At 42.4% G+C, this 11,268-nt stretch overlaps 1 protein-coding gene across 10 annotated transcripts; it reads left to right on the forward strand.

Moving 5' to 3' along the window:
• Window positions 1-520: 520 nt before the first annotated feature.
• Window positions 521-7,511, forward strand: ETFBKMT (electron transfer flavoprotein subunit beta lysine methyltransferase). 10 transcript variants are annotated; one of them, XM_070495226.1, is made up of 6 exons: window positions 521-737; window positions 1,008-1,059; window positions 2,501-2,681; window positions 2,994-3,435; window positions 5,753-5,883; window positions 6,593-7,511. In XM_070495226.1, the coding sequence occupies exons 4-6, from the start codon at window positions 3,110-3,112 to the stop codon at window positions 6,934-6,936; spliced, it is 801 nt and encodes a 266-aa protein (XP_070351327.1). In that variant the 5' UTR covers window positions 521-737; window positions 1,008-1,059; window positions 2,501-2,681; window positions 2,994-3,109; the 3' UTR covers window positions 6,937-7,511. The 10 variants fall into 10 exon arrangements, with proteins under 10 accessions (XP_070351327.1, XP_070351319.1, XP_070351323.1 ...); XM_070495223.1 differs by having other exon boundaries at window positions 566-737; window positions 1,008-1,397; XM_070495219.1 differs by lacking the exon at window positions 2,501-2,681 and adding an exon at window positions 3,886-3,984 and having other exon boundaries at window positions 566-737.
• The last annotated feature ends 3,757 nt before the right edge of the window (window positions 7,512-11,268 follow it).

An 11,268-nucleotide genomic window follows, 5' to 3' on the forward strand; every position in this document is an offset into this window, starting at 1 on the left:
GGGACGCCTACCACAGCGTGGCTTGCCAAGCGGCGCTATGTCCGCACCCGGGATTCAAACCAGCGAACCCAGGGGTGGCCAAAGCCGAAAGTGCGAACTTCACCGCTGTGCCACGAGCCGGCCCTGGGTCCATTTTTTTTTCTTTTTGGCATGCCAAGCAGGTTTTAATCATTGTCAGGAGAGACGGTGAGTTAACGTTGAAATGTGTAGAGTTGAGGGGTTGGAAGACGGACGTATGGGTCCAGAACTTGAGTGATACAGGTTGCAAATAGATTTAGATTGTGCGTTTATGGAAAGTATTATAAAAGGGAGGATATACAGTATGATTCAATCTCGGTTGAATGTAAGCGTCATGAAGGGCTTCACTGTGTCTCTTTTGCTCACCACTCTATGCCCAGTGCCCAGAACTGTGATTGGCACAAAGCACATGCTCCACAGATGCTTCGGAATGGATATTTTGGGAAGTCAGAATTTGACGTTCTCTCATTTCCGAAGCGAGGTCCGGGCGCGCTCTGGTTTCGCACTTCCTGCGGCGTTAAGGCAGCGCAGGAAAAGGGCGAGCAGCGCCGCCGGACGGGGCGGAGCGCGGGAGCGGCTGGGGTGCTGCTGCTGCTGCTGGGCGGCAGCCTCGGGCTTGGGCGGCCGGACAGACGCTCAGCACGCGCGAAAGGAGCCGCCAGGGCGAGGGACAGACGCGCCCTGTGCTTAGTGTCCCGGGGCGGTGTTAGCAAAGCCAGGTAAGGAGAAAGAGGACGGTGCCTGCCCCTTTAAGATCGACTCCTGTCCTTCTTGGAGGGAAATAATGTTGTCACAAGCACCTTTGGAACTTACCCTGTTTAGTCTTCTTTCCTTACCAGTTAATGCATGCACAGGGTCCGCCACATAATCACGTATTCACAACCGATGCTCCGCTGGGGCTGGGATGGGAGGGGGAGGCGTCGGTCTGGATGGCATGGTGTCCAAAAGCAAAATCATCTCGTTTGCTCTGCTTTGTTTTTAAACTTTAGGCTTGTGCGCTTCAAGGACTGACTCGAATACTGCCATAACAGAACTAGTCCGGTGAGAAGTCAGGCTGTTAGAGACCCTGGGATCCCGAGGGCGTAAACCGACTGAAAATTTATCCTGAGTTCACAGACTGAATTCACAAAAATGGCCTGACAGGCATTTTTGGTCTGCCTTGTGTTTTGATATTTTAATTAATTGCCGGCGTTTAAAATTGGAGTTTATATGTAAATATATGGATTACTTTGAGATATTGGACGATCTGGCTGCATGTTCCTGCCTGGCAGCAGTTTCCTGGCCCCTTTGGACTGTCTAGAAACAGTCTTCAGTTTGCCACAACCGCTCTGTGTCTATAACCAGCTTGCATCTCTCATTTATCACCAGTCTGGCTGTTGGTAGGCATTTAAGTTCTCTAAATGCCTGGGGGGATGTAAGACTAAAACGTTTATGTAGATCAGATCAGAGATCCCAAACAACTGGTGTGTGGTTTGTGTCAAAACCGCATTTCCTCATCCCTACTTATTCTTATCAAGGTGTTTTTCTATTGGAACAAGCCGTTTCAGCCCAGACTTGGTAGGCATGAATCATCAGAGATATTTACAGAAAGAGATCTGGGAGTTTGCCGGGGTCCAGCCCCAGCCGGAACAGGGTCTCCTGAGGGACGAACCGCGCCGGCGAAGGAGGAGGCAGTGAGACAAGGAGTTTGGTGTCCAAGTCTGACTTTATTTTGTATATGCATGATTTATATAGGGCTCAGGATATGCAAGGGTGATTTCATGGGACAGTCCCAGTACATATTTTTGGCTCGCGTAAGCGGGTTTTTGTAAAGTAGACGATAGTCCTAAGAGCAATTGATTGCAAGGTAGACAATAGTCCTAAGAGCAATTGATTGTGTGTAGGCCCCGGGGGGAGTCAAGCTTCTGTAATTCTTTACTTCAAGGAGGCTACCCCCAGCGGCCTCCTGACTCAATGGGCCGTGGCAACCACCGTCTTCCCAGAGAGATCTGTGGGGGCTGCAGATTTCTTTGTTCCCTCTCCACTCCCATCGCTCCACCCGACCAAAGGACGGATCAGAATGTTCTTTCCCTAGAAGATGTTTTTCCCCAGAACTTTCCCTAGAATATTGCATTGTATCATTCTCATTCCCAGGGCCGGGCTGACTTCCCCTGAAATAACCCCAGGTGCAGAACAGAGTGAGCAGAAGCAGGAAAGTCAAAAGTACCAGGGAGACTTATGGCAGGGGCAGCCTGGTAGATTCCCTTGAGGGTCGCCGTGCGTCCCCTCATCTCTCTCCCGGACCATGTCACAAGGCAGAGGCTTAGTTTGTAGCCTGATGGCTCCCAGCAGGAGTTGATATTCTGTTATTACAAATAAACCCATAAAGTTTTTTTTTTTTCATTAGGGGAAAAATCTGAACCTTGATTGCATTGTCTTATGCTACAACAAGCTTTATTGAAATAGATAGTAGTCAGTATAATTTGTATACCTCTGCCCACAGGCAATTATAGTTTGTTAACCTCCACACCTCCTGGCTAGACTTCATAAAGGCAAGAACATAAAGGCAAGAACTGTGCGTGCTTTGTTAATTGCTCTCTCCCACCCCTGAAGTCTAAGCTTCCTGAAGAGGGGGACTTTTATTTATCTTATTTACAGTTGCCAACTACAATGCCTCCTTCAAGGTAAGTGACATTAAATGTATGAAAGAACTTTAAAGGCATACTGATTTTCTTTAATAGGCATTGTTCCTGAGGATTTCTCTCAAAATCAAATGCTTGTGTATTTGTTGTTCTAAATTATTAAAAGGATCCTGTTGTGAAAAGGCAGCCTTTTAAAAGATTGGATTTTCCTAAATTGATACACAACGCTTTCATCTAAAATGAATTTGCACGTGTGGATCATCTGCTACAGAGCTCACACTGCAATATTTTCTATGTACTAGGATTTGGAAGTGTCCGTGAACCCTGGAATTTTCAGTATTATTTCTGTTTCAGAGATCCAGAGATTCCACTTGAGATCAAGTTGGCAGCCAGACTTTTATTCTTTCCCTGTGAGGAGCGGCTCTTATCAACAGCAACATTGGCAGAACCTGTGTTTTGGAAAAGGCCTGATGGCTTTGAGCCTAGGCTGGAGAGCATTTGCCCCGTTGCCCATGAGCCACTGTGGTGTCTCTCTGAAGGCTGTGAGGAGCAGTGGTCTTGCCTTGTCTCCCTGGGGCCGCTGCCCCTGGAGAGGGACTGAAAGCTTTTCGGACCCTGAGATGAAAGCTTTCCTGGAGGAGAACACCGAAGTCACCAACAGGGGCAGCCTCACCCCTGAAATTCAGTTGCGGCTTTTGACCCCTAGATGCAAGTTCTGGTGGGAAAGAGCTGACCTGTGGCCCCACAGCGATCCTTACTGGGCAATCTACTGGCCCGGAGGCCAAGCCCTGTCTAGGTACTACCCTAATTGAAATGGGAACCTTTAAGCCTGCTACTGATCCTTTCTCTGTTCAGCCCCTTCCAATGCTGCATTCTCCTTGCCCCTGACAAAAAAACAGAGCAAAACCCCAAATTCTTCTTGTTTTCCTAATGTAGAGCAGCTTAAGAATATTTCTTGGTTGCTTCCTTGCATAGTTTTACCTTCTACTCCAAGCTTATCAAGGTATTTCCCCCTTATAGTTCTCTCCCCAAGAGAAATCCTAGGATCAGCTGTCGAGATCCTAGATAGCTATAAATGATCCAGAAATCTCACAGTATTCTCAGGTTCATTGTTCATAAGGTATGGCCAGTGCAGAGTACCTAGATGGAACCTAAAGCCAGTCCTTCAGCTCTCCTAGTTTAATCCTGTAAATCTTCCTCCTTAAGCCTCACACTTCCTCCATCAATGCCTCTCCATCTCCCAAAGAACAAGAAACGTGAGGGAGCGGGCGCTCAAGGCTTCCCTCTTCTCCGGTGCTTCACTGACATCTCAGGTGAACTCTGGACCCGAACCTGCATTTTTAAGGTACCCCCTTCCAACTCCCCAGACTGCAAAGGTCTTCTTTAGGACATTTTCTCACACATTCACACTGTGCCTTTTATTAAAACACCGCCGCTGAAACAAAGGCAAGAACTTTCAACATTTCACTCTAGTCTTTGCTCTTGGGTTGGTAAATGATTTAATCTGTTTACACCTTGAGGTTACAAAGCTGTGAAATGAAAAGGATGAGGACTTCTCTTTCACACGAATAGTATGGCCCTAACAGAATTAATGTTGTATATACAGTCATGCGTCACTTAAACATGGGGCTGCGTTCTGAGAAATGCATTGTCAGGTGATTTCGTCACTGTGTGAACGTCATAGAGTATACTTACACAAACCTACACACCTAGGCTGTATGGTACTAATTTTATGGGAACACAGTTGTACACGTGGTCCATCGTTGACCAAAACGTCATTATGCGATGCATGACTGTAGTTTTAAATGCAAAATAAATAAATGAAAACATCAAGCTTTTTGGAGAATCCCAAGGACTGGAAAACTTTCCAGGCGGTATCACACAATTTCGATTTTCTGGTTGTTGTGTGGCCACATTTTCAAGCTTTGTTTACTTACATCATATTTTTAAAATACTGACATTTTACGTGATGTCTATTAAAGTTATTGTTTATCAATTCCAAATATAAATACGATCAAACTCCTTAAGAGACTCTTTGAATCAGAGGTCACAGACTGGTGACCCACAGATACCTTTTGTTTGGCCTTTATTTATAAACTTATAAAAAATCAGTTGCTAACATTTAAAACTTGAGGGATTTCACCTAAGAATCTACTTTGATTTGAAAAACAAGAATCTCTGATAACATGAGTTTTGTTTTGTTTTTTTTTTTGAGGAAGATGAGCCCTGAGCTAACATATGCTGCCAATCCTCCTTTTTGCTGAGGAAGACTGGCCCTGAGCTAACATCCCTGCCCATCTTCCTCTACTTTATATGTGGGATGCCTGTCACAGCATGGCTTGCCAAGCGGTGCATAGGTCCAATCCTGGGATCTGAACCAGCAAACCCAAGGCCGCTGAAGTGGAACATGCGAACTTCACTGCTGTGCCACCATGACAGCCCCTACATGGGATTTCCATGTGGTAACAGTTAGCTGAAGATAGTTAGCAACTGTCCCTTTAGACAGGGCACGTGCACCCCTGCCTTGCTGTAGTCCCTGCTATTCTTTATGATTCCAATACCAAGATCAAGTGTCAGTTGACATTTATTATTTCAGTGTTTTCCTATTCATCTTCACTTGTTCAGTAGCTCCTTAACCCTGGTCCAAATTCTTTGGTTGACCTGGACTTTGATTGTCCCTTACCAGAGAGGTCATTGTAATACCACTCAAGCAGCAGGTCAAACCACTCTGATGAACAATCAAAAGGAGACAGTGACTTTAGGGTCTAGCTTACTGAGTCCTGATTAGAGCAATATTTTGTAGGTCTATATTCTTGGTGCTTGTAGTTTCTGGATCATAAGTGCTCAGTTGTGGAACTGCTCTTCACAACTGCTAAAGAGAAAGACCAAATGATGAGGGCCTCTCTCTGCCACTTCTGCCCGGCTCTTAAGATTAATATTTTGTCTCACTCTAGTCAGGACAAACTTGCCGAGGTTGGACCAAATTCTTCCGCTAAGTTCCACTATTTCTTTGTCCAGTCAACCCATAGAAACTGTTTTGGATACCTCTTACTGACCTTCTCCCATCTCTCTTAGATAATGTTTTTCCCTTTCTTTCTTTCTTTCTAATTTAGGTATCTTTTGGATAATCCTGATGTTGTCAGAGGAAAATCTGTGTTAGATCTTGGGAGTGGCTGTGGAGCTACAGCTATTGCTGCTAAGATGAGTGGGGCATCAAGGATCTTGGCCAATGACATTGACCCTAGTAAGGATTTCATATTGAAAAATATTTAAAGCTCATCTTTTTTTTTCTTCCAGGATAAGTATCTACAGATACCTCAATGTGATAGCTTATTTCCATGTGTATTTTGTAATCTGATATATATCCCAAAGTGATACCAACCTGGGAGCACTTACTGTTAATTTCTGGGCTAGGAATTTCCTGAAATGTATAGGCAGTGTTTATTCGACCCAAAACCCAAGTGAGGATAGGCCTGTGTCTTTAAGGGAGATTTTGTTCCATTAGAACCCGAGTTGAGACAGGTATGTTTTAATTTTATCTGATTTTCTTCTAATGTTCCCTTTCACTGAGAATCTAGCCCTTGAAGATCCTGATTTTATACAGGGTCTCAGTTCTAACTTGCCACCTTGCTCAAGCCCAGGGCTTGTCTCTCTGTCTTCTGTACAGCTGTCACAAACCAAAACTCTTGGGTCTTGAGATCAGCAAATGTTTCCTTAAAACCTCAACATTTCCAGCTGTTTTGTTTTCAGGATATCCATTCATATATTTGAAAATTGCAGTAAATGGCTTATATCGGCATAAACTTGAGGCTTCCTTACCTAAAAAAAACAACTTTCAACAAAAAGGGGGAAAGAACATATTGTTACGAGATTTTCTAAATTCCTTAAAGAGTCTCTTTGCAGGAATTAGAACAGCCTAGCATATGCCAATTCATTGTGTGCTTTTTTTGAAGTTGCAGGAATGGCTATCACACTAAATTGTGAATTGAACCAACTGAATCCTCTTCCCATTTTAACCAAAAACATTTTGGATTTGGAACAAGATAAGTGGGACCTTGTTGTGCTTGGGGATATGTTTTATGATGAAGACCTTGCAGACGGTCTTCATCACTGGCTGAAGAATTGCTTTTGGACACACAGAACTCGAGTACTGATTGGTGACCCTGGGCGACCCCAGTTCAGCGGACACAGCATTCAGCATCAGCTGCGCAAGGTGGTAGAATATTCACTTCCAGAGCCCACGAGGCGGGAAAACAATGGACTGACAACAAGCACAGTGTGGGATTTCCAGCCTTGAGTGTGAAACTGCTTCCAAGGATGGATGTGGCAATGTTTGGGTTTAACCCTAAAAGGCTCTCCAGCTTAAAGTGTGCAATTCCTGTTAAATGGCAGATCTTGCTTCCAAAATATGAAGGTTTAAAGTTTTGTCAGCTTTTGTCATGTAGGTAGTTCTGCATTATGCCAGATATACAAATCTCTGTAATTTTTTTCTTGTTTTACTGCTATAGGAATATAATTCTAGAAGGCAATACCCCATGGTAGCAACAGGGAATTTAAGCAGTGGAGAGGAATCAGATGTTGTAGCAGAGCCTGTTTCTGCACTTGAGGACAACTATATGATGCATCTTTGAATTAAACAAAATAGAAAATACTGAAGAATACTATATTTAAAAAAAATTCCCCGTACCGATCAAAGATGCAGTTGGCATGGTACAGAGTACATGGGCTCTGGAACCAGGCAACTGTCACTTTCTAGTTAGGATTTTGTCTAGTTAAGCTCTCTGAGCTTTCATTTCTTCATCTGTAAAACAGTAACAAAAATTTATAAACCTCACATCAAAGGGCTATTAAATGAGAGTATAAAGTGCCTAATAGAGTATAAAGTACATTATGGGACCTCAATTGACAACCATGGATGAAATGAAGATTTTAGAATTTCCTACACACTCTGTACTGGGACTGACACCTAATGATGCCTCTATGGCTTACTGCGGTCAGCTAGAAAGTGGTTTTGCCACCACTACATGCCCCAGGTTGTCAGGATCTTATATATCAATAAAAACACTACTACATAAATGAGAAACAATGTGAATAAGAATGTGTATAGTATACTACTATTTATGTAAAAAAGCTGTATGTATATACCCACATATGTATGTATGTACAAAATACATATTTGCTTGCAGTATACATAGAATATCCCTCAAATAAGAAACTGGTAACAGTGTTGCCTTCTGAGAGGGTACCAGATGGCTGGACTGGCGGGGGGAGGACTAGTGTTTACCCTTGGGTTTTGTAATTTTGCACTAATACTAATGTACTGTATTTCCTATTCTCTAATTTAAAACCAAACGCTACCACTCTATATGTTACAAGTGAAGTATAAAATGTAGCCTTTCTAAAGTGCTCTCATGTTCTTATATACTGCTTAGGAATTATTTATGACACTTACATTATGTGCTTTCTAATAATACTCACAGGCCAGTGGGATTAGGACACCAGGGAGACGTGACCAGAGTTACAGTCATACAGCAGAAATGTGGAGAAAGCATTAAGGGTGAGTGGCTGCTTAGACAGGAAAACAGGATAATTCGATGAGAGCTTGGCGCTGGGGTTGCAGAGGATCTTGAAATCTATTTACTTGTGATTCTTGAACTTTGGAAGTCAGAGTTTATTACAGCCCAATCAGTCAACTCGTGCTGCATCCAATTTCCATTGGTCTACTGGGGCTTAAAAATTATAAACTCAAAATTTTGATTCAGCCTTGGTTAAAATTAATAGAAATTATAGGCTACAGTAGTATTGGATGATATTTGAGAGGAAAGAGTTTTGTTGACATATTCTTTGAAAATCCGGGGTATTCTGGTTATTGCCCTTCTCAGCGAGATAAGAAAGAGAAAATTAAACTCTGGAGCACTGTTGGAAATCATCTTGATGAGGCAAAGAGTAGATTTAAATTTAAATATCCACAACAGTATTTCTGTTGTCGTCTCTTAATGACTTACGAAGAGGGCACAAGAGGGTCTTTGAGGCATCCAAACATTACTTAAAATATTTCTAAGTCTCCCATGTACATAGCAGGGAGCCTGGAAGTGACGTCATAGCTTAAGAGGTTTTAACTCACAGTTAAAGTGGTTATTGACACAGTCGGATTAATTCCTGCCATATTTTTAACTTATCCTATGCCCTTGTTCTTTTTTTGTGTTCTACTCTTTTTTCTGCCTTCTCTGGTTTTAATTGAGCATTTTATATGATTCCATTTTCTCTCCTGCCTTAAGATACCAATCATACTTATTTAAAATTTTTTTTTAGTGGCGGCTCTAGAGCTTGTAGTATACATTTACAACTAAGCCAAGGCCACTTTCAAATAATACTGTACTGCTTCACGATTTTAAGTTTGTTCAGCTTTTATCTTATTGTTGAGGATGGGAGTGATGACTTCCCATCTCTTTACATGTCAGACTGGAAGCTGGAAGTATGGGTCTTACTGTTATTTCTTTCTTTCCCCTTTAATTCTTTCCTTGTCCATTTACTCAAATATTGGGATGCTTATTATGTGTCAGAACTGTCTAGGCACTGGGGATACAGCAGTGAAAAAAAAGACAAAAATTTCCATCTTCATGAAGCTTATATTCTGGGGCGAGAAGACAGCTAATAAATAAAATGGCTGTCAGATGGGGATGGATGGCAAGGAGAAAAATAAAGAGGTCAGGGTGAGAGGGATAGGTGGGGTAGGGAATGAGGTGCTGAGATTTTAAACAGGGTGGTAAGAAATAGCTAATACAACCAGCAACATTAAAAAAAAGGCAAGATCAAACTGCAAACTGCTTTAGGAAGATAAAGCCTTTATAGATCCTAAAAAGCTGATAATCTTGAAACTAGTTTCCCAAAAAGGGGGAAAAGCTATTGACTTGGTTAGATGTTCAATATTACATTTTACTGAACTTGCCTTCAGAAAAATGTCATAGGTGGAACTATGGCCTTACCCATTTTACACACATATATGTATGTACCACCTTTGCAGAGGCAATGTATATATCCACACTATAAACATACCACATTTATAAAGTAAGTAATAGTGAGGACAAGAAATAGAGTTGAATATGTAAACCCTCCCTCTAAACATGCACAAGAAACTTACCATATCATACTCTCCTAGTTTTTCCCTACATCAGAATTAAAATAGGAAATCTTTATGAAAGTCACACTGAGACAGGCGCACAGCACAAGGAATATGCTGAATTTGGGGCAGTTCAAGCACAGTATACTTCAGAGAATTTTGTGATTGTAGAAGAGTAATACATTTCATTTGAAAACTAAGACCTGCGCTGTTTATTTCACAATGTGAAGACCAACAGAGCTGCCGGATACAACCTCTGTAATGATACTTTGTATTTACTAATTCTTACACATTCTTGAATGCAGTGGTTTTTGTTTTTTGGATTTTTTTTGGTGAGGAAGATTGCCGCTGAGCTAACATCTGTTGCCAATCGTCCTCTTTTTTTCTCCCCAAAGCCCCAGTACATAGCTGTGTATCCTAGTTGTAGGTCATTCTAGCTCCCCTATGTGGGATGCCACCTCAGCGTGGCTTGATGAGTGGTGTGTAGGTCCATGCCCAGGATCCGAACTGGTGAACCCTGGGCCACCAACGTGGAGTGCACCAACTTAACTATTTGGTCAAGGGGCTGGCCCCTGAAAGCAAGTTTTAAGGAAGAAACTTCATAGATGTATTTGGGAAAAATAGCCGTAAAAATCAATGAAATAAGTGGCTGGGCAAGGGCCTCAGAAACATTCATGTGCTGCATTGCTGAGGTGTATGATGTCATGGATCATGACATTAAACTATTATATTTTTTTGTTTCATTGAAATATTAAATTCTGTGAAGAATTTGCAGGCCTGATGTTCAGCTTTGCTTTTGGCCCATGTGTGACCAGGGAACCAGGCAAAGAAAGGGTTACTGAGGACCTGATCAACAACTAACATGGGCTTTCAGATAGGAAGAAACTGTGCGTGCTGTGAAACAAGTTCTGTGAAACCGATGTTCCTGTTTTGCGGATGTTGCTATCTTGCAGAGAAACTTAGACCTTTGCAGCAAGACCCTGCAAAATGTCCCAACTCCAAGCATCCTAAAGTTAAATTCATTAGCATCCTTAAATTCTCCTCCTCTGGGAGGGTCCGGACAGCCACTTTCAGATCATGAGATGTATGAGGAGCATGCACCCTGAATAAACACGGTTGTTACACAGTCGTTACAAATAAACCTGTTATCCTCTGCTCTCCTGTGTATAAAGTCTCCATAGGCACTGAGCTCCGGGAGACACTGCTTTTGGGAGATATCCCTGGTGGGCTCCATGGCTCATGCGAGCAATAAATCTTTTCTTCACCTACTTCTGCTTTGGTTGTGCATTTCGACTCTGCACTGACCAAGAGACGAACCCACTGAGTTCGGTTCCAAACGGGTATTTAAATACTTCAGGTAGGTATGACCCAGGAAATCGCTAGGGAGGTAATTATGCTTTTAGAAATAACCTTACTTAGAATTCTCCTAATGTTTATCCATATTGGTAAATTTCTCTTATAACAGCTCAAATATCTAGGTAGGAGAGGGAAATCTCCAGGGAAAACAGG

Source organism: Equus asinus, chromosome 22 (genome assembly GCF_041296235.1).
Source record: "Equus asinus isolate D_3611 breed Donkey chromosome 22, EquAss-T2T_v2, whole genome shotgun sequence".
Classification (NCBI taxonomy): Eukaryota; Metazoa; Chordata; class Mammalia; order Perissodactyla; family Equidae; genus Equus; species Equus asinus.